The sequence below is a fragment of the Benincasa hispida genome, chromosome 6 (genome assembly GCF_027475165.1).
Source record: "Benincasa hispida cultivar pf3 chromosome 6, pf3_genome.v1.1, whole genome shotgun sequence".
NCBI lineage: Eukaryota > Viridiplantae > Streptophyta > Magnoliopsida > Cucurbitales > Cucurbitaceae > Benincasa > Benincasa hispida.
The window spans coordinates 4,397,522-4,418,444 of NC_143483.1; the positions used below are offsets into that span (position 1 = coordinate 4,397,522).

General features: G+C 31.2%; 1 protein-coding gene across 5 annotated transcripts; it reads left to right on the plus strand.

The window, feature by feature from the left end:
• Positions 1-5,623: 5,623 nt before the first annotated feature.
• LOC120080244 (esterase/lipase/thioesterase family protein) lies at positions 5,624-14,424 on the plus strand. Of its 5 annotated transcripts, none has more exons than XM_039034851.2 (14): positions 5,624-6,017; positions 6,836-6,920; positions 7,139-7,209; positions 7,934-8,048; positions 8,158-8,237; positions 9,610-9,694; positions 9,792-9,872; positions 11,028-11,122; positions 11,264-11,314; positions 11,971-12,051; positions 13,422-13,494; positions 13,587-13,664; positions 13,822-13,906; positions 14,006-14,424. In XM_039034851.2, the coding sequence occupies exons 1-13, from the start codon at positions 5,896-5,898 to the stop codon at positions 13,849-13,851; spliced, it is 1,047 nt and encodes a 348-aa protein (XP_038890779.1). In that variant the 5' UTR covers positions 5,624-5,895; the 3' UTR covers positions 13,852-13,906; positions 14,006-14,424. The 5 variants fall into 5 exon arrangements, with proteins under 5 accessions (XP_038890779.1, XP_038890780.1, XP_038890776.1 ...); XM_039034852.2 differs by having other exon boundaries at positions 5,631-6,017; positions 7,954-8,048; XM_039034848.2 differs by having other exon boundaries at positions 5,635-6,017; positions 6,827-6,920.
• The last annotated feature ends 6,499 nt before the right edge of the window (positions 14,425-20,923 follow it).

Genomic DNA, 20,923 nt, shown 5'->3' on the forward strand with positions numbered 1-20,923 from the left:
CTTTCCCCTGTAGTTACATCTAACTTCTTAAGTACCACTAATCCCTCTAATGAACAATAGATCATAGTCCTACTATGACTAAACCCCTCTTGGGCCAGGAGAAGTTGTGGCGCCACATTGTTCAAGACTCGGAATCAGCCCTTAAAGGAGTAATTTATCTACTTACCCTTACTTCGGAGAAGGAGTGAATTCCATCTTGTATAGCAGCTTCTTAATCAGATGAATCCCCAAAATGGTAGGCTTGTTGAGTCGATGATTTGGTCACTATCATCCATACAGATTAAAAGACCGCCCTCGTAGGCAGTAGTTCACAACTCACTCAGAATTCGAGTCATGTTACCTATGGTCATCCTAGTGAAATGTAAGTCTCATTTTATGAATGGTGTTATATAATGAGACTAAACATTTCATGGTCCGATCTTATATAAACTCCTTTGTATAGAATATCCCCGCTCGCATGTCTAATACATAAATGATCAGGATCATATCATTTGTAGCACTTTACAACAATTGTAATACCTACAAAACGGGTCATACTCATAATGTCACCAAGATAAGGTACCCAACCTTATCCATCTCCTATAGACCATTTAGGTTATCACTTAAACATGATCCACCTGTCTATCTCCACATACATGTTTAAGTTACAAAGATAACCTTGGAAGTTAGTTTATTGGTTTGTGGTTAATGCAATTATAAACAATGAATAAAATATCAAATATTTTATTAAATACATAAAGAGTTTGTTCATACAATGTTTACAAACTATAGGACCCTACGAGATTTAGGGCATTAACCCTAACAACATTATGCTATCTCTAGGATGCATGCGATGGTGTAATGTAAAAGATGTCACTTATTTCTAAGGAACTTCTCTTATTCTTTTACGAGTTCTAAATCTCTAATTTTCTCAAACTGAGATTTAAGCTACTTAGGGTAATCTTTCGAGTTATCCAAGTATTTCAATTGGCATACATAAAACAAGTAAAATATATGAGTTAAATATTATTTAGTTCATGTTAGCTAGATGTTTCTTAACCCTTGAAAGATTTAGCGGTTCATAATGAATAAAGAGAGTATGGATGAAAGTTGAAATGAATATGTATTCATACCAAAGAAATAAGTATTTTCAATGCTTAAACAATACAAATACGCTTTAAGATAGAAAATAAAGAAAAGAAATCAAGTCGTGGTGCACAATTTCTTGTTTCCCTTAGCTTTCTAAATGACTGTTTCACTGTAAGTATTGAAAGATGGAGTTTCTCTTCTACTCCCACAAGAAACCGAAGCTTTCAATAAGATTTTTGAATGGATGTAAGAGAAAGGGCTCATTTGACAGAATTTGTACTCTTGACTCTTCTCTTTGCACGTTCCTCCCTCATTTCGCATGGCAATTTCATGGCTATTTATAGAGGACGAGGATAGCTTTTCTTTTTTTTTCTTTTTTTACTTATGATTGTATTGATAAGGTACATTAAATTTCATACCTTGTTGTGTCGCCTACTGTGCGTCAGAAGTTCATTGGCTCTACAGCGAAGCTTTCTTATCAGCCACCAACTCAATCTTTGATTTGACCTCCATCGCCCAAGTGTCGCACCACGTCTCATCGCCTAAAGTCACTGACTTGTCTCGCTATGTGATCATGTGTAAGCGTTGAGATTTCTCATTTGATCGCATCATCAGTCATTTTGCACTTAAACAAAATGATTTAGCTTTAAAATAGACAGATTAGGTATTGAGTGCGTGCGATCGCATGCTGCAATTATTTCTGTGAATTTTCTTAGCAATTTGTCGCATTTTCAGAGCTTTTTTCCTTATTGTTTCAGATAAAGAAGGCAAAATAACTTGTATTTCTATAAGTTATGACTTTCCTTCTTCCATCTCATAATTTCCAATAACTAATGGAATAGCCATATTTTTTCAAGATAATATCTTGTAATGTTTTAACATCAACAAACAGATTTTTTTTTAACTACGTTGCTGACCTCAGATGCAATTAGATTTGAGTCCAATTGATTGTGATCCTGACTCAATCTTGCATACACATAGGAATGAGGGTCATTGTACTGGCTAGTGTCAAATTTACCATGTCTTGTACGACAGACAACACGAAGTCTCCACGTGCAACCGTTGCCATATCTTTTACACTAACAATCCATACTGTTTTCTTTGACTCAATGACTTCAAAATTTTGATGTCGAATGATTGAATAGTTCTTCACTACATTTTCTAAATCCAATTTTGCATCGAATAACATCTCCTTTAATTAGACCCCATATTGTTGTCTCACTCTGTTGTTGAATCGGGTACGATATTCATGTCGTTCAGGTCTATCTCAATGAAGGTTTCAGGGACTTCATGAACACCATAAACTTCACAAGGTTGTTGATCAAGATCGATATCATCATTGTCTATTTCAACTTCTTTGTTGTTTGTGGCAATAGTTGGATCCCAATGTTCCTCCTCCATATTTTGACTTTTTAACTCAATAGTAGTTTCAATTTCTCTCACTGAGGTTGGACTTGAGACGTTGAGTTGGGATATTTACAGTTTAACTGTATTATTTGGAGGGTATGGATTGTTGTTCATCATGAACCGTAAATCAGCTTCACTTCTTAATGAGATAATAATGTAGAAAGTAGATCCCGCTACATAACTATTATATCTAAACATTACCTCTACTCCTCATCTCTATCTATGGATACTGCGTCACATAATCCATCGATATGAATGTGTTGAAGTCAACTTAATGATGGATGTTTAGACGAAGAGGTGTTTGCCTATCATATTTTATACGGTTTGGTCTATTAACAATGTTTATAGAAACCCCACAACGTCCATTGTGGTTTGGCAATGCAATTTGATATTTACGAAAGACTATGTAAGTATATACTAAATTATCCAATCTTATTATTTTCGGTTTTTTAAATGAACCTTTTACAACTTATTTCATCTACATTCAAATGTCCAAATTTAATATTCCATCTATATAAGAATGTCCAAATTTAATATCTCTATGTTTAATAAATCATTATAAAATAGATATATAATTTTTATAAAATGAAGACTAATAAAGTTTCATGACTACAATAATATCCTAAATGGAACGGATTGAACATTATTTTATAGAAAGTTAATATTAGGCTTAAGCTACTCACGTATATAATCTTTTTTATGTGAAAATAGATTTATTAGTACACACATTCCAATAAATAAAAAATGCCCTATTTTCCTAGATTATTTGAAACGTATCTTTTTCCTAACTATTTTTCAAAACCACATTACATTAATTATTAACCATTTTTAGATGAATGGAGTTAAACATTATTTCACAATAATTTAAATTGGACAAAATTTAAAGCTTCATGAGTACAATTTGTGTTGTGATCTAAACTAACTTTTTGTCCATTTATTTTTAATTGATAAATTTGTTCTTATCACAAACTTTCCAATATCTAAACCATATAATTTGTTGGAAAAAAAAATTAAAATCTACTTGATAACATCTTTATGTTTTCTATTCTTAAATGTTAGACTTTGCTAATAATCTTTCTTGTAAACGTGATGTGAAGTAATGTCCATCTTATGAAAATATGGATATCCATGTTTAACTTAAGGGAAGAAAAAAGAAATAATAATAAATAATTGAATAAAAAGAATGTTATATTTCATATGTTTCTCACTTATTATTTCATTTATGTCGATTTTCTGTTTGTAAACTAAAATTACCTTTTTAAATGAATCATGTTTCATAATTTAATTTTACAAGACGTAAAAATTCTAAATGAAAAAAAATAATAAGGGATTCTGTTATTATTTTTTTATTTTATGTTTTTTAAAACATAAATAAAATACAAAAATATTATTTTATTATGTACAGTTTGGGTCATATTTCATTTTGGCTCTATACTTTTTAAAAAAATTTAAACTTAGTAATTCGTTAAATTTTTGAAGAGATTTACAACTTATTCTAAGTAAATCTAACAAAATAACCCAAAATAAAATTAATATTCAAACATTCAATATTTTTAGAAATCAATGATAAATATTCTCTTATATAGACATGCATCCTCTTTTTTAATCATCATAAAATTTTAAATATTAGGATGAATACTACAACTTATTAATTAAACTTTTGAATAGATCTACAATTTATTCTAACCTATGAGTGCATATAACACAAAGTAAATCTAACAAAAAAAAACCCATACTAAATTCAATAATTCTAAAAAATCAATATAAATATTCTCTTATATAGACATGCATCATTGTTTTTCAATCATCATAAAACTTTAAATATTAGAATGAATAGTACAACTTATTAGTTAAACTTTTGAATAGATTTACAACTTATTCTAATATAAGAGTGCATATGACACAAAGTAAATATAACAAAAAAAAAAAATCCATAATAAATTTGATCCCCCAAACATTCAATAACTCTAGAAAAATCAATGATAAATATACTGCAAACAAAATAATAATAATAATAATAGTCAAATATTCAATATTCATTATACACCATTTCAAATAAAAGTAATAATTAAATACATAATTTCTGAATGATCGTTTGTAAAACTTTTCTCGAAAATAATATCTATGGTAAACAAAATGATAATATTAAAAAAAATCAGTACAAAATCATGAAAAATTTATTTTTCTATTAAATAACAAAAATATACTAACTTACCAAAAGAAAAATGTTGCACTGAAATAGAGTTGTAATATGAAGGATAGTAGTAATATGAATAAGATAAGGAAGATGGTAAAAATTGGATGGCTGTCGAATTTGGGAGAGAAATGTGGAGAAGATGATAAAAAATGGCAATTTGGTGGAGAAAATAGGAAGGAGATGAAATACAAAAATGGTTGTAGGATGTTAGGGAGAAAAAGGGTGAAGAAGATGAAAGAATTAATGAAAAACGAGGCAAAATTTAAGGGGGTAATAAGGTGGAGACGTACAAAAATCATTTTTCACCACGGTCAAAGAGGTTTGCCGCCTGTAGACCTCGTGAACAGGCGTTTGAATGCGTCTATTAAGCAGAATATTTAGATCGATTTGAAAATTCGATTTTTTTTTAATTTAATGAACTGAATATGTCTGCTCAACAAACACATGCATTAAGTCGTATTAATAAGTAATAAAGAGATCAGATGATGGAAAAAATTCACCACCTTTTTGTAAATAGTTTAAAAACCACCCATTTTTTTAATTAACTTCTTAAACCACCTTATTTCTCCGATTAATCTATTTTACTGAGTTGCGAATGAAAAAATTCTTAATTTTTCTTATTTGATTTTTTTCTTAAAAAAGAAATTTTGATACACGAGGAAGTTATCAATAATTGAACTCTATTTTTTAGGAAGAAAACTTACCCATTCGTCTATTTGCATAAAAAAGAAAAGAAAAATAAAATCTTTTTGGTTCCACAAGTTTTAGGAATAGGTGTGTTTGATTGCAACCCTTAACTTGATCAATTCAGTCCTCAATAGTGAGAAATGGGTTTAAAAGGTTCTACTACATTAATTGAGAAATAAGTTTTTCTCTTTTTTCTTTTTTCTTTTTTTTTTAGTAAAAATTGAGAAATAAGTTGATAATTATACATAATACATATCCACGTAAAGGTTGAAAATGAAGAAAAATTTCCAAAATCACCGCGAAGAGCCCAATGTACCCTTGTCAAGCAGTGGGCTGGGCTTAGCCGGACGGTGGACGGCCCAACTGTAAGCATTCCGGCAGCGGCCGAATCTCCGATCTCTTTACCTCTCTCTTTCTTCCACTTTTGCAGAGAAAATATTTGTTTTGTAACCTGGAATCCATTCCATTGTACCCATCGTTTGGTTTTTGTTAAACGGAACAATCGATTGATCTTGAAGCAAGCAAGTGATCAATCAATGGAATCATCATCATCTTCTCACCTCGGTTCCCTTCCCGAAGATGTTTCAGAAAATCAAGGACAACCCCAGGAGAATCAGAAATCGGTCTTCGCCTCCAAGCCCGATCGCCCTCCGACTATGTAAGTTCTCAAATTTACCACTGCCTCCTTCTTCCCTCTCCCACGTTGCCGCACTATGTTTTCAGAATATGTACATGGACTCTCCAACCTTTCATTTCTGCTGAATTGCTTAGAACTGGATCGAGAAATCTGTTAACGTATGGAAAAAAAAATGGCTTCATTTTCTTGATTGAAGTTCCTTAGTTCGAATTCTTTTAACTCCTTGAAGCCCAATGCACTATTTGCTTTCCTTTCTCTCCGAGGAGGATCATGGGAAGTGTATTCGTTCTGGAGAGTAAATATTGTGATTAGAATCATTCTTGGTTGGATACGTGGTAAATGCATGGAGCATCTTTTGATAGATTCATAGAAAGAAGTTTCTGGTGATATATTGGAAACAAATTGCAGACTGAAACAGCAGGTTTTTTGACAAAAAAAGAAGAAAAAAAAATCATTGAAATGAATTTGCTAGAAAGAAGCTGATATGTTAATGTTGGTTTCTTCTTTACTTCCTATATCATGCTCCTTCCTTTCAATATAAGATCTTAGTTATTAATGGGGTGTAGAAGTTTAAAAAGAAAAAAGCTCTTTTCATCTTTGATCTGTTTACCTTCTATTGTGGAGAACAAGATTTCTTCTTGCTTTATTTTTTCTCGATGAAAGTTTGGTTTTGATAAAAAAAAAAAGTTCCTTCTATTATAAGGTTTCTTGTAATCTTTTTTATTGTTATTTTATTTGAATTCATGAAGATCATGTTGGGCTAGGACCTTTTTTATATTTAAAGATGATATATATTTTTATTATGGCGTTTGGATTGATTTTGAGTTTAGTTCTTACAGAAATTCTTCACAGAAGTACTTGCCCCTAGATTGGCTTGGATATTTTGACCAAGAGGATGATATTTCCATTCCTGACTCAAACGAGGTTAGTATTAATTTACTCAAGAGTTCTTGATTGGACCATTCTCTTTGGATGACCTCCCCCCCCCCTCAAAAAGGGAAAAAAAAAAAAGAGTAAAAAGAAAAGAGAAGAACGCATACACTCAGACAAACACAAAGACTTGCATACCAGTATATATGCGAAGATAGATGTGAACTTTCAAGGAATTGTTCTTTTTTGCCTAATATGCACCATCCTTTTAGGTCTTTCATGTCTACATGGCTGGAAAAGAAGGGCCAGTTGTATTTTGTCTGCATGGAGGAGGCTATTCTGGGTGTGTGAATATTTATCTCTTACTCCTATAATTTTCTTTTCCTTATAAATTGTCTGAGCTTTGTATACATGGACACCCGTATTCTTAGGTGCCAGAGGCTCACAACTTTGACTTAATCTAACTGCTACTTCTCGAAGAGGTGGTTAGCTAACAACTGTTCATTACATAATGGAGTTATGATTGACAGCTTATTTACTAGATCTTCCAAGTTCCAAATGAAGCAACAACACCATCTAAGAAAAAAGTGTCTTCACTTTATGGATTGCTAGATCTACATGTTAATTTTATTTTAGCCATTAAATGATGTTGGTAGTTTTAACTTGAGACTTAAAGTTAAGATCCAAGTTCCTAGGTACATTTGAGAGTGATTTCAACCGTTTGATTTAACCATGACAAAAATTGCTTACATTAAATGTTTATGTTTGGTGAGAAGCATTTCTGAATAAAGTTAAAAGCACTTAGGTTTCTGGCATATGATTACTTCAGTCATTCTTTTAAGTGGGTATCCTAAGTTGTATCCTGATTTTACCAAGTCTAGCTTTCTGTGTTTCGATGTTTCCATATTTCCAGTAATATGCATCTTGTATTTATTGTACCAGTAACTTATGTCGGTATTTAATTTATTTTTCCTTTTGTTTTGAGTATTCCTTTACACATTTCTGGCCATTACGTTTGTAATATAATTCTCACTTACCTGGCTAATTGTCAAAAATTATTTCACTAGGCTTTCTTTTGCTCTATCAGCTGGTATAATAAAGGAAAAGGCTAGAGTAGTTGCAATGGACTTCAGAGGACATGGGAAATCATCTTCTGAGAATGATCTTGACTTATCAATTAAGGTACTGATATGCTAATTCAATGATTGTTCAGCCATTTTTATTTCGTAAGTTCTCTACTGTGCTGGGAACTTATTTGCCATTTACGAGGTTCTTTTTATTAAATTTGCAGACTATGTGCAATGATGTTTTGGCAGTTATAAAGACCATGTTTGGAGATTCACCTCCCGCAATTATCCTTGTTGGTCACAGGTACTGTATCTTTTAGTTAGTTAGCGTTAGCTATTAGCTAGTTTTGTCCCTAAAGAAAAGTATAATTAAGTAAGAAACAAAAAATTTATGTCTTGAATGAAAAGTGTACTTAAAGACCCAAAAGGCTAATAGGTTTTATGAAACTGCCCCATCTTGGATTTTTGGAAACGGAATACTGTTACAAAATAAGTCTGAGAGCTAGCATAGGATGAAGCATGGAAATATGGATTGAATCTAGCACCTCGATCATATACCAAGATTTACTTTCATAAAACTCTGTCTGTTTCATAGCCCAATCTCCCAAAGGTTGAAGAGAGAGTATTACGGGAACGTAAAACCATAAGAAGTGTTCTAAACAATCTGCTAATGTATTGTGAAGAGCTCATTTAGTATCAACTTCTTTGAAGAGAGAGTTCCAAAATTTGCCTATAGGGTAAATGAATAAACAGATTAGGTCAGGTCCTAGGCTAAACTCAAGGGATGTTCCGACATAATATTTTCAAAAGCACATAGTGCAGAGCTTGCTCCTGATGTTCCAAACAATGTCTAAGGAAAGGTATAAGGTTTGCCACAGTTTCCTCAGTATGGCTTGACCAAGGAGTTGCAAAGATTTGGTAGAGGAGTGTATTTCCCACTCTCCCTTATGGGATAAGGGTAGCAGACTTTGGTTTACTTCTCTTTGTGCTATTTTATGGGGGCTTCAGAGCAACAATAACAGAATCTTTTAGAGGGTTTTAAAGATCTGTAAGGGATGTGGTCCTTGTTAGATTTCAAACTTGTCTTTAGGTGCCTGTACATTAAGATTTCTGTAATTTTCCCTTAGACCTTAGTTTGCTTGACTAGAGCCCTTGTTGCGGTTAGTTGGGCTCCTCTTAGTTTTTAGTTTAGTTTAGTTTTTGTTTTGTATTCTCCATGTACTGTCATTTCTTTCTCAATGAAATCTTTTAGAGGGTTTTAAAGATCTGTAAGGGATGTGGTCCTTGTTAGATTTCAAACTTGTCTTTAGGTGCCTGTACATTAAGATTTCTGTAATTTGACTAGAGCCCTTGTTGCGGTTAGTTGGGCTCCTCTTAGTTTTTAGTTTAGTTTAGTTTTTGTTTTGTATTCTCCATGTACTCTGTCATTTCTTTCTCAATGAAAACGTGACTTCTTACCAAAAAAGAAAAAAAAAAAAAAGAAGAGGAAAGGTTTGTTGAATGGGAGTGCTACTTGGGTGGGTAGAACTAAGGTGGATCCTTACAGTACATCTACTGTTTCTTTTGAAAAACTAAAAGACTAGATATCATCCTTAAATTCTATTTATAGTAAAATTGTGCCAATTCTGCTCCCAATTTAATAAAATTTATATGCTCATTGGAATGATTTCAAAAAGTATGGGAGGTTCAGTTGCTGTACATGTTGCTGCCAAGAAAGCATTGCCTAGCCTAGCTGGTTTGGTAGTTGTGGACGTTGTGGAGGTATGTTATACTGTTATGTTGGTATTTCCAGAATCACGAATTATGAATCATACTTTTTAAAGCAATTATCAGGTTTCCTACAACTTTTTGAATTCAGGGAACTGCCATGGCTTCATTGATTCATATGCAAAAAATCTTATCCAACAGGATGCAACATTTTCCTAGCATTGAGAAAGCGGTACACTATTATCCTTGGTCTAGAACTATATACGTGTCTTTTTACTTTTCTCCAAGGTGGCACTTATTTCTTAGCTTTATTTTAGTCCCTGGGACATTTGTCTTTTTACACGTTCTCTGCCATCTGACAAAACAAATATGTTTTTAGTTTTATGTTTTTGGAATTTAGGCTTATTTTCTTCTAAATTTCATAATATTTTTCTCACGTTTCTTAAGAAAAACTTGAATTCTTAGTCAAATCCACCTCCCCTCCCACAAAATATATATATATATATATATATATTCAGTTTGTTTTTGAAAACATTAGTGCAAAGTGGATAAGAAAACAAAGAAACTTATAGGTGGAAGTAGTGTTTATAACTAAGCTAAATTTTCAAAAACCAAGACCAAATACACAAATGCTTACCAAAGAGGGTGTAAATAAATTGTGGGTAGAAATCTTAAGTATTACATTTCCAATCAAAAGAGTCGTAAAATAACTATAGCAGGTTATGATTCAAGTGTTGACGAGTTATCTTCTATTTGACATATATTGTATTAGCAAAAAGTGTTTTAAATTGATAAAAAACGTTTTCTTCTTTTTTGAAAAGAACTGATGAAAAAAATGTCTCTAGAACATAAATGTACTTCCATCTGCCTCTGGAATACATTATATTTAGAGACTAATGTATATTATGCTTTTAGTTGCATAAATCATAATTTAAATAGTGGCACTTCACCATCAGTCTCTATAGTTGGATGTTTTGTTTCTAGAAATTGGTGTTTTGTTACTTGGTGAATGTTCACTGATAAGGGTTCAGGGCTATTAGTTTATTACTCACCGTAGGAAAAGAAATAGTATAGACGTTTTTTCCCCTATCTCTATGGCTTTGGATCTTTACTGGTTTCGTTTGTCTTCTGGATTTGTTTATCTACATCTAGTTATCTGATATTATTTATTAAATTTTTTATGCAACTAATTATTTAATATCACCACCACCAGTAGGAGATTTCATATTAAATAAATGTCTTTCTCATCTGACAGAGCCTTTGGATTGTAGGTGAAATATCATATATTGATCTGCCATATTCTTCTATTAAAATGATGTCTTCTCCTGGTTAGCCTATTGTAGTATAGTTTGACTCTGTTAACCAATTATACTTCATGAATCTGTAGATTGAATGGAGTGTAAAAGGAGGTTCGTTGAGGAATATTAACTCTGCCCGTGTATCAATTCCATCTACACTTACATACGATGATTCAAAGAAATGGTAGGTTACTTGTATTCAATTATATTGTTCATCCAGCAGTATACTAAAAGCTTGTTCATATTTACCTTCTTGATTAGCCAATTTCACCAACTGCTCGGATTTTATTTCTGTATCCATTAAACATCTGAATTTGTGGTGCAGCTATACTTACCGAGCAAAACTGGAAGAAACGGAACAGTATTGGAAGAGCTGGTATGAAAAATGAATATCTATGATTTTAATCAGTCCTTTTATTGTTATGCATGATTTAATCAGTCCTTATGTTCTTATGTATGATTTGCAGTTGCGAACCCCTTCCTCTTTCCCTTTTCGTTTTCTCTTCTATTGGAATCCAAAATTAGAGTATTTAGGGGAGAGAGGATGCAGAAAGCCCCCCACTTGGCAAGAATAAGAGAAATAGTATATAATTGAAAATTTTTAAGTTGCTGCCCAAGAAGATGCATATAAGCTTTCCTATTCTCATGCAAATAAATTTCTCTGGTTGAAAGCGTGCAGCAATCTTTCTTTAGTTTCATGATCAGTATCATCTTATTATAAAAAAATTAGAAAAAGTGATTGTATTATCTGAAATAATGATGAACTAGAGAATTTGTCCAATGAAAATCACTAAATTAGAAAGCGTTCTCCTTTTTGTTCAGGCATGGAGTTAGGAGGTGGGGAGGATGGGGAGTGCATAAATGATAAATCCAAGTTAATGATGGTTGAACATACTTCTACTTCAGATTATTATTGTTTTAACTCTTTTCTCTGATGACTTGCAATTTAGTGGTCACATTCATAGGACTTCCTTTTGGTTTTTGTGTCCTCTTGATTCATTCTATTTAGTAAATTGGACAATAATCTTGCAGGTATGAGGGGCTTTCAGAAAAGTTTCTTTCATGTCCTGTTCCAAAGCTTTTGCTTCTAGCAGGAACTGACAGATTGGACAGGTTAGTAAACATGTTCTGTAAACCGTCAAGTTCTATTATAGTACTCACCCATCATGTATTGTACTTGTAAATTTTGGTTTGATATTGAAGTTGATTTGTTTGGAATAATAACATGTTCTACACTCGAGCAGTTTCCAAATATTTGAATTCGATTGAATTATCAATTCAAATTTTATATATTCGTGCATAAATTTTATATCTTTTGCATGAAATAGGATATTTAAATTATTTTCTACTTTTGGATATATTAGAGAATATGCTTAGCATCATCCTAACCTTTCTTACAAATGGAGCACAATTTTGAGTTGAGAGAGTAAGAGATTTCTTCTTAAGCAATCTATTGTATCGGTGAGATAGTGATCAAATGAAGAGTTATAACTTTTTGGGAGCCTTCTAATGTGTTTTACAAAAATAAGCGAGGAGGACTAGTTCACCTTGACCCAAGCAAGGGAAAAAGTGTTTCATGGTAAACCGTCAACTGCTATCCCACTTCCAAAGTTTCTTGTCTTTTGAGCTACAAAGCTTCCTATCATCAAAAAGTCTCTTGAGGTTCTATTTCTTCAACTTCATTGAATGGTCTGTTGAATAGCTAGCAGGCTCCAATTGTTGAAGTGAGGGCTGAATAGCTCATCTAGTTTAATGTTAACGAAAGTCTTGCCCTTGTCAACAAAACAGAAATAACTTTGTTTAGTTTTCTTTTTCTTTCTATATCCAAATACGTATTGATGATGAGGCGTATCTAATAAACATATACAAAGAGGGAATAAGTTGTAGAGGGAACTATATGGAATCAGGGTGAGGATGGAGCAGAGGAAGTTGCATGCTTGAACCTTTACCCATTTGATCAATGATTTCATTAATGTCCAGTTGCATAATGTCTTTTACTTGTGCACCTCTGAAATAATGTACTTCGAACAGTAGGACAGATTATAATGTGAAATGAATATATTGATGTAAGTTGCTTGTGCTGAATTCCTGTGGTAGTTCTTGGAGATCTTTCTACTCTAGGCCTTCATTTTCAAGATATTTTTATTAATAGAACTTTGAACATTCAAGTACCATGAATTGACCTAGTGGTTATAAAGGGCCATGTAAAAAATAAAGGATTTAGGGGAAAGGAATGAGTTCAAGTCATGGTGGTCACCTACCCAAGATTTTATATCTTAGGAGTTACCTTGGCAACCAAAAGTAGTAGGGTCAAGTGATTATTCCGTGAGAATAGGCTCAGGCACTCGAGGCTATAAAAAAAATGTGATCATTCATTTTTCACTTGCGTCTTTTTTGTTTTAATTACTTTTTTATTTGAGATAATAAAGTACCTTAAATTTTTAAGTAGATATTCTAAAGAAGTGTACTATGTTTTATGACAGAACACTAACAATTGGTCAAATGCAAGGGAAGTTTCAGATGGTGGTCGTCAGACATACTGGCCATGCTATTCAGGTTTAACTTCGTCTCAAAATGACAAATTTCGTCTTCCATCCCGTTGTTGCTACTATGTTTTGTGAGCTGAAGTTATTGTTTAAACTGTACAGGAAGATACACCGGAGGAGTTTTCAAATCTGATACTAAATTTTATTTCTCGCAACCGGATAGGTCCACATGGGGTTGAGGTCAGTATCAAATTCCCTTCTTGTTACTGAGAGATGTTTAGATCTTCTAAATTCCTTAAGAAAAGGGTTAGATGAAGGAAAAAGTGGAGACTTCATTTATGCGTAATCTTTTCTTGTTATGTTCTACCCTCTCATGATGTAAAACGTTATGTTGCAGATACCGGGACTTCGCAAACCACAACAGTAACAACCTTCAAATGAACACGGGAGAAAGAGATCATTTGCAGTTTTTTTTTTTTCAGGTTTGATCTCGCAGAATAATTGCTTTCTAAAGGATTGTTTGCGAAGCCAGGATAAACAAAAATGAAAAATCAAATTTCTTTATTTATTTTACAATGCAGCATAGAAACTGATCCAGATGATGAGTAAACATGTTCTAAACATAGCGGTTGCTTCGGAGTAAAGCTAGTTGTGAGCAAACAGACCAGACTCGCAAGAACCGTTGTCAATTGAAGCGATTGAAATTGCTTTTCTCAGCTTGTGTGAACGATGATGATCTGATAAGTGTTCTTATGAAGTCGGATGGATTCTGTGATGCCCCAACCAAGGACTGTAAATGAGATCCAATCAGAGTATGCATAACAATTTATCTGGCTATTAATAATTGCTGAAGCCACTGCTTTAGATGACTATAATTATACTTAGGCGGCATATCTGTTTATATAGCTAGAAAATTAGTTGTGGTTATCATATTGGAGGAAAAGCTTTTCTTGTGTAGAATAGCTTTAACCGTAATCAAAATGTTTTCCTTTTCTTGAAATCGATGGTTCAAGTTTTCATATCCATGTAGATTAAATAAAAGTTTATTTCTTTTTGATGAAAATAAAATTTACATATTATTAACCATCAATTTAAAATGCAGCTATATATTTGCGAGCCGACGAGAGTATATGGCTCAATTAACATAAAGTATGAATTATAAACCAAGAGGTCAGATTTTCGATTCTCCTGCTTTATATTTTTTAACTCAAAAAAGAAAAAAAATAAAAATAAAAATTCATCCATGCAACAACCTTTAATTTTAATTAAGGAGGAGCTCCCTTCCCTATCATTCTCTTCCTTCTTCCTCATTCATTTCTTTTGTCTGTTGTTATTATATTATTGTTTTGTAGCCTTTTCCCCCTCTATTAATATAATGTATATATCACTTGTGCCCACCCCCTAGCCAGAGATCGATACTACTTTTACCATCTCCTTTCTCTTCCTCTTCTTCATTCGTTTTCTTGATACTTGAAATCTGATTTAATACTTCTCTCTTTAAAATAAACTACTAGTGCCCTTTTCCCTCTCTTCTGCTGCCATTGAAATAAAGCAATACGGAGATTGAAAGAAACAAAGAGACCCAGATGCCAAAAAAACCCACATAAGAACAAGAGTTCATGGTAATTTTTATATCTTTGTGCCCTCATTTTTAAGGAACGAGAGTTTGGAGATTTATTTTTTTTTCCCAGTTTATACTCCTAGTGTATAGATTTATACTCAACACAATCTAATGTATCTGATTCTAAATACATATATGTACGTACATGCACGCATGCACCCACACAATATGTGTGTATATATGTATGTGCACCACCATTTTCTTCCTTTCGTTTACGTCACAAAGAAGAGAATTACAAGACAAGGCAAATGAGTAGCAAAAGTTTACCTCGATAGAGAATCAAATGGTCAGAGGAGTTTCAATCATTCTCTCACCATTTTTCTTGGTATTGCACTATGAGCAATATATATTTAAGATGCACCAACTTTTATGCATTTCACTCCTATCCCATAAAACAATATTAAAAAAAAGAAGTATAATAATCTCTCACATGACAAATTATGATTGGATAATTCAGTGGGATACACAAAAATACACACACTTAAAGTGTTTTTCTTGTGCTATTGAAGCAGGAGATCCACGTGCATTTTCGCAAAGAAATTATCCCTATCGTTAGTTGAATTAAAATTTAAATGAAGTATCAATTTTAGCTCACTAAACTAGGATGGTAACTATCTCCTTCTCTCTCCCCTTTGTCTAGCAACCTTCCCACTCTCCTTGCCACCACCATTTATTAATAAATGAGGCAACAAGAAGAATAACCATATCTAAGCATTCCCATTTGAAAATAGCTAATCCTGGTAAATAGTTAAATGCATTTTTCAATAGAATATCTAAACTTCACTGTGACAAAAGATAACTTCTACAAGATACATTTTAAACCACCTAAAAAAGCTATGAAAAATGCTTTTATTAGATAAGAGAGATGGAAGTTGTATTCAACAAAAGTAACAACTAAGAAAAACAATTAAAACTTAATTTAAACTTGTTTCCATTTTTGTAAACACAAAACTTTAGTTAAATGCTAATCATGAATCGCATTATAAAATCGCCAAATTATAATACCGAAATTGCACAGATAAGATAATAATACCGATTAAATAACTTAGGATTATTAGTAATACATATTGGAAACTACACCTAAATAAGTAGAACTGATTAAACGATATACTATGATAATTAAGTAGCATATATGGGAAAAGATACCTAATAATTAGTATATATTGAAAATTTTAAATTTGTTTATAAAAGTTTAGGGTAAGTAGTGTATATTGGAAAATACACCTTGTAATGTAGTATTATTGGAAAATATAAGGAAAAATGTAAACATTTACAGATAAAAAACCAAGAAATGATAAAACTTGACAACTACGAAAAATATTTAATTAAAACTTAATTTAAACTTGTTTCCAACTTCTTTTAAAAAATAAAAATCTAGTTTAAGTACGAATCATACATTATATAATCGGTAATTAAAACACTAAAAAATTTCATTGGTAAGATACTAACCCGGATTGAGGAGTTGGGGTGTGTTGTCAGAGAGGGGTGTCTTCTGTGTGGGGAAGGTGTGGAGTCGTGGGATCATTTATTTTTTGAGTGTGGGTTTAGGAGAGAGGTTTGGTCTAGTGTGTTGTGTCAGTTGGGTTCGACGCATCGGGTGACTGGTTGGGATGTAGAGTTGAGTTGGTTGTGCCGTGTGGGGTCGGGTAAGGGGGTGTGTAGTAAGTTGTTCCATGTTTTCTGGTGTGCGTCCATATACTACACTGGTAGGAGCGTAATCGGTGGCTACATGGAGGTCGACCGAGGTCGGTGTTCACTCTAGTTCACCTTATGGTCTCTACGGTTCGTGCTTGTGCTACTTTCTGGCGGGTTGACCTTCTTGGTCTTATCTAGTGTGTGTACGGTTGTTTTTTTCTTTTGAACTCCACGTTGTTCTCTGCTTTGCTGTAGCCACTAGTTGGTGGGGTTTTCTCTGCCTTTCTTCCTGGTGGTTTGCGAGTTTGCGTCTATGTGTTGATTTTGTTCTAGTCTTATCCTCTTGGTATTGTTGTGGTTTTGTTGCCCTGTCTTTGCTTATGCTTTGTTGCTTTGATGCCTTGATCCCGAGTTGTGGGATCCTCTTTGTTGTTGTATAATAATATCACCTATTCTAAAAAAAAAACAGATACTAACCCTAACTTACATAGAATTAGTATATAATGAGAATTATACCTAGATAAGTAGAACTACTTAAAATGATATCTTATGATAATTAGTAGATATTAGAAAATATACGTTGATAAAGTAATATATATTGTGAAATACACCTAGATATAAAGTAGTATATATTGAAAAATATAAAAAAGGTAAATTTTAAAAATTTTAAAAAAATAGTCTCTTATTTTGAAACTAAAGGAAGTGTGATAACTGACCTATTTACGTCATTTATTAGCTTAAATTTTAGCTAGTTTTGTACAAATAGATGAGCTTTCACGTGTTATTTAGTTAAATTTAAGGTATTTGAGCAATTAGAGCACAATAGAAGAATTCACAGATAAATTAGAGCTTTTCAAGCATTAGAGTGCATTGAATAAGCAATCTCCAAGAAGAAGAAGATGAGACAAAGAAACGTTGGAGCTAAAAAGAAAAAAAAAAGAAAAAAAAGCATCGCAGCGCTACGACAATTCCAGCAAAAAGTGGTAGTCTCTCTTCAATTTTTAGCCAAAAATCTTATCTTTTATCCTCTAATTCAAATAGACAAATTAATTTAAATGTGATTAGGATTTCTAAAATGTTTGAGGAATTTAGACAATTCAAAGAGAAAATAGTCATTGTTCAAGTTCTACCCAATTTCAAAAGTAAGAAAGATATTCTTTATGAAATCGTGTTTCAAGGAACAAGTGTCACATGTATCTTTAAGAATTTTTCTTCATTTATTTTATCTTTTCTAGTAGATTTTTCATAGATTTTATGGATTTTGAGTTTTATAGTGATGAGTAGTAAAACTTTATAATTTGATAAAACATTGTCTTTTGTTTTGGATGCTATTTTATATTGCAACACTTACATTTTTGCATTCTATCTTTAATGCTTTTAATGCTTATACCAAGTATGAAATGATTTGTAATTTAAGTTGGAGTTTGGAAATGGAAATTATTAAATAATCTTTAGGTTGCATAACCAATAACCAATAAAGTAGCTAATACAGAAGTGAGGTTATTTTATTAGAAGTTGTTGAGATTTCCTTCATAAGGAGACCTAATTCTTGAATAAAAGTGGGAACGGTCTATTCGTAGTGACAACAAGATAGATTGAGGATACACCTAGAAGTAATCAAAGAGAATAATTTCTTAATGCATTATTAATTTATAAAAAATATACCAAAATGTTGATTCTAGAAATTAATAAGAGTTTAATTGAGTTCGAAGAGGATGTTGATAGTTTAGAAAATTCTATGTTGTTGTACGTTCTTAAAATCTAGTTAATTTAAATGATATCGAATGCATGAGATATGTCTTTTAACTTTTTCCTTTGAATTGAATATGATCTCTACATAATTTGGAGGAGTAGTAATTTAAATATAATTCATGTTCAAGGTCTAATTATTTAGATAAAATGAGGTAGAAATAGTCATGATATTCAACTAAATTAATAGCCCAATCCCAAGAACAATAATCAAACTCAATCACTATATTAAAGCTTGACATTGTACACTTGTGGTTTTGTATGGTGTAAAAACCACACGATAAAGTGGTATCACTATTTTTTCATAAACATCAAAGAAGATGCTAATGAAATGACATGTTTGAGAGATTCTAAAATGATTAAAATCACTTTTGTTATTTTCAAAATCATTTCGAAAAAATTTTAATGATTCAAAATCAATTTTAATATTATGAAATCCACATTTAAAAATGTAAAATTAAACATTGATAAATTAGTTTTAAGTGATTAATATAATATGGATGATTTTGAATATGATAAAAATGATTTTAGCAATTCTAAAATCACTTGCAAACATATACTTAAAAATTGTTTCAAATAATAGTTTAATGTCAAAATAACTTTTGACAATTTTCAAACACAAAAATTGGTCTTAGTTCGAACATAACGCAATTGGTTAATATATAAATTCTTGATCAAGAGGTCAAGTATTCGAATTCATCTCTCTACTTCTATATATTGTTGAAATCTAATTAAAAAAAAATTAAAATAAAACAAACAACTGAAATGTGGGTTTTATTTTGGGTGTGAAATTGGAATTTGGACTTTGGGGTTTTCATATTCAACATAAATGAATTTCCCAATTCAAAACTTGCATTTACATGCTCTTTTTCTTTTTAAATATAATTGGTAAATGCAAAGTCAAAGGTTTGACATTTTCTAAATGCTCCCTATACTTAGTCTCACAGCACATGGTGTGGGAGTACTTCAAAATTTTTAATGGAAACCTCCTAAAACTACCCTTTCACCAAATATTAATATTTTTACTCTAACTCATTTTTATTTATAACAAAAAAAAAATTGTAATTTAAAATTATGGTTGCTTTTATTAGGTATACTAATTAACCAATAAGATTGACCATAGTCAAATTAATGATTAATCATTTTGATTAGTAAATTTCACTCTTAATCTTTTAAAATGTCTAAAAAAAATTTATTCTGAAAAATTTTGACAGATAAAAAAAATATCAAATTATTTATAGAAATAGAAAAAAATACTGATAGACACTAATTGACTTCTATCAACCAAGATTAAAATTTTACTATTTTATGTAAATAGTTTTCCTTATTATTCTATTTTTGAAAATTTTCCTTACATTCTTCTGGAAAAAAAAATTAAAATTTGTTAATTAGTATAAGCAGGTCATTAAACTATTGTTGAATTAAATTGTTTATACATATATAAACACATACTTACATATATACATGTGGGCAAGTAACATAGTACTTGAGTTACTTGTTCATATCCAAATATGTTAATGAAAATAATAATATAACAACACATCTACATTTTTATTCATAAAATTGATAAATTTCTTAGATTTATATCTGCTTGAAATTATAATTAATAACACATTTTATAATTTTAAAAGATTATGGACTAGAGACTAACAATTACTTAATAAATTAGAAATCATTCAATATATTTAGCCATGAAATTTAATTGTAGCTTAACTGATGAGGACACAAATATAAGTTCAAAACAAAAATTAAAGGTTCAATGCTTCATAACCTATGAATGGTTAGATTTTTTTTTTTAAGTACCATATTGTATATGTCAATTAGGCTTCACTTTAATATATTCTCTGCAATGACACCTCTCTCTCTCTCTCTCTATATATATATATATATAGGAAAAATACCTTTTAGCCCTCAAATTTTAGGTTTAGTTTCTATTTAGTTCTTAAGTTTCAAAATATTACACATTTAGTCATTAAGTTTTTAGTTTGGTTTCAATTTAATCTTTAGGTTTTAAATGTTACAATTTTACCCTTGACATTTTGACATTTGAGTTTTACTCGAATTTGGTCCCTATGTTTCAAAATTTACTCTCTTACCTTTTTGATTATTCACTAAATACTCATTTTTCGTCTTTAGTGTTAATTTATGTTAATAAATTAAAAATAATTATGATTAATTAAGTTTCACTATTTTTTTTTATTAGTTTTGAAATTAAAATTAAAATTTAACATCATAATTATTTTTAATTAATTAATAAAAATTGACGTTAATTATTGAAAGTAAGTATTTAATGAAAAAATTAAGGTTAAAAATGTAAAATCTTGAAGTCTAGAGATCATATTGAAATAAAATTCAAATCTCAAAGGGTAAAATTATAACATTTTGAAATTTAGGTACTAAATTGAAACAAAACTCAAAATTTAATGACCAAACGTGTAACATTTTAAAATCTAGGAACTAAATAGAAACTAAACCTAAAATCTAATAATAAAAA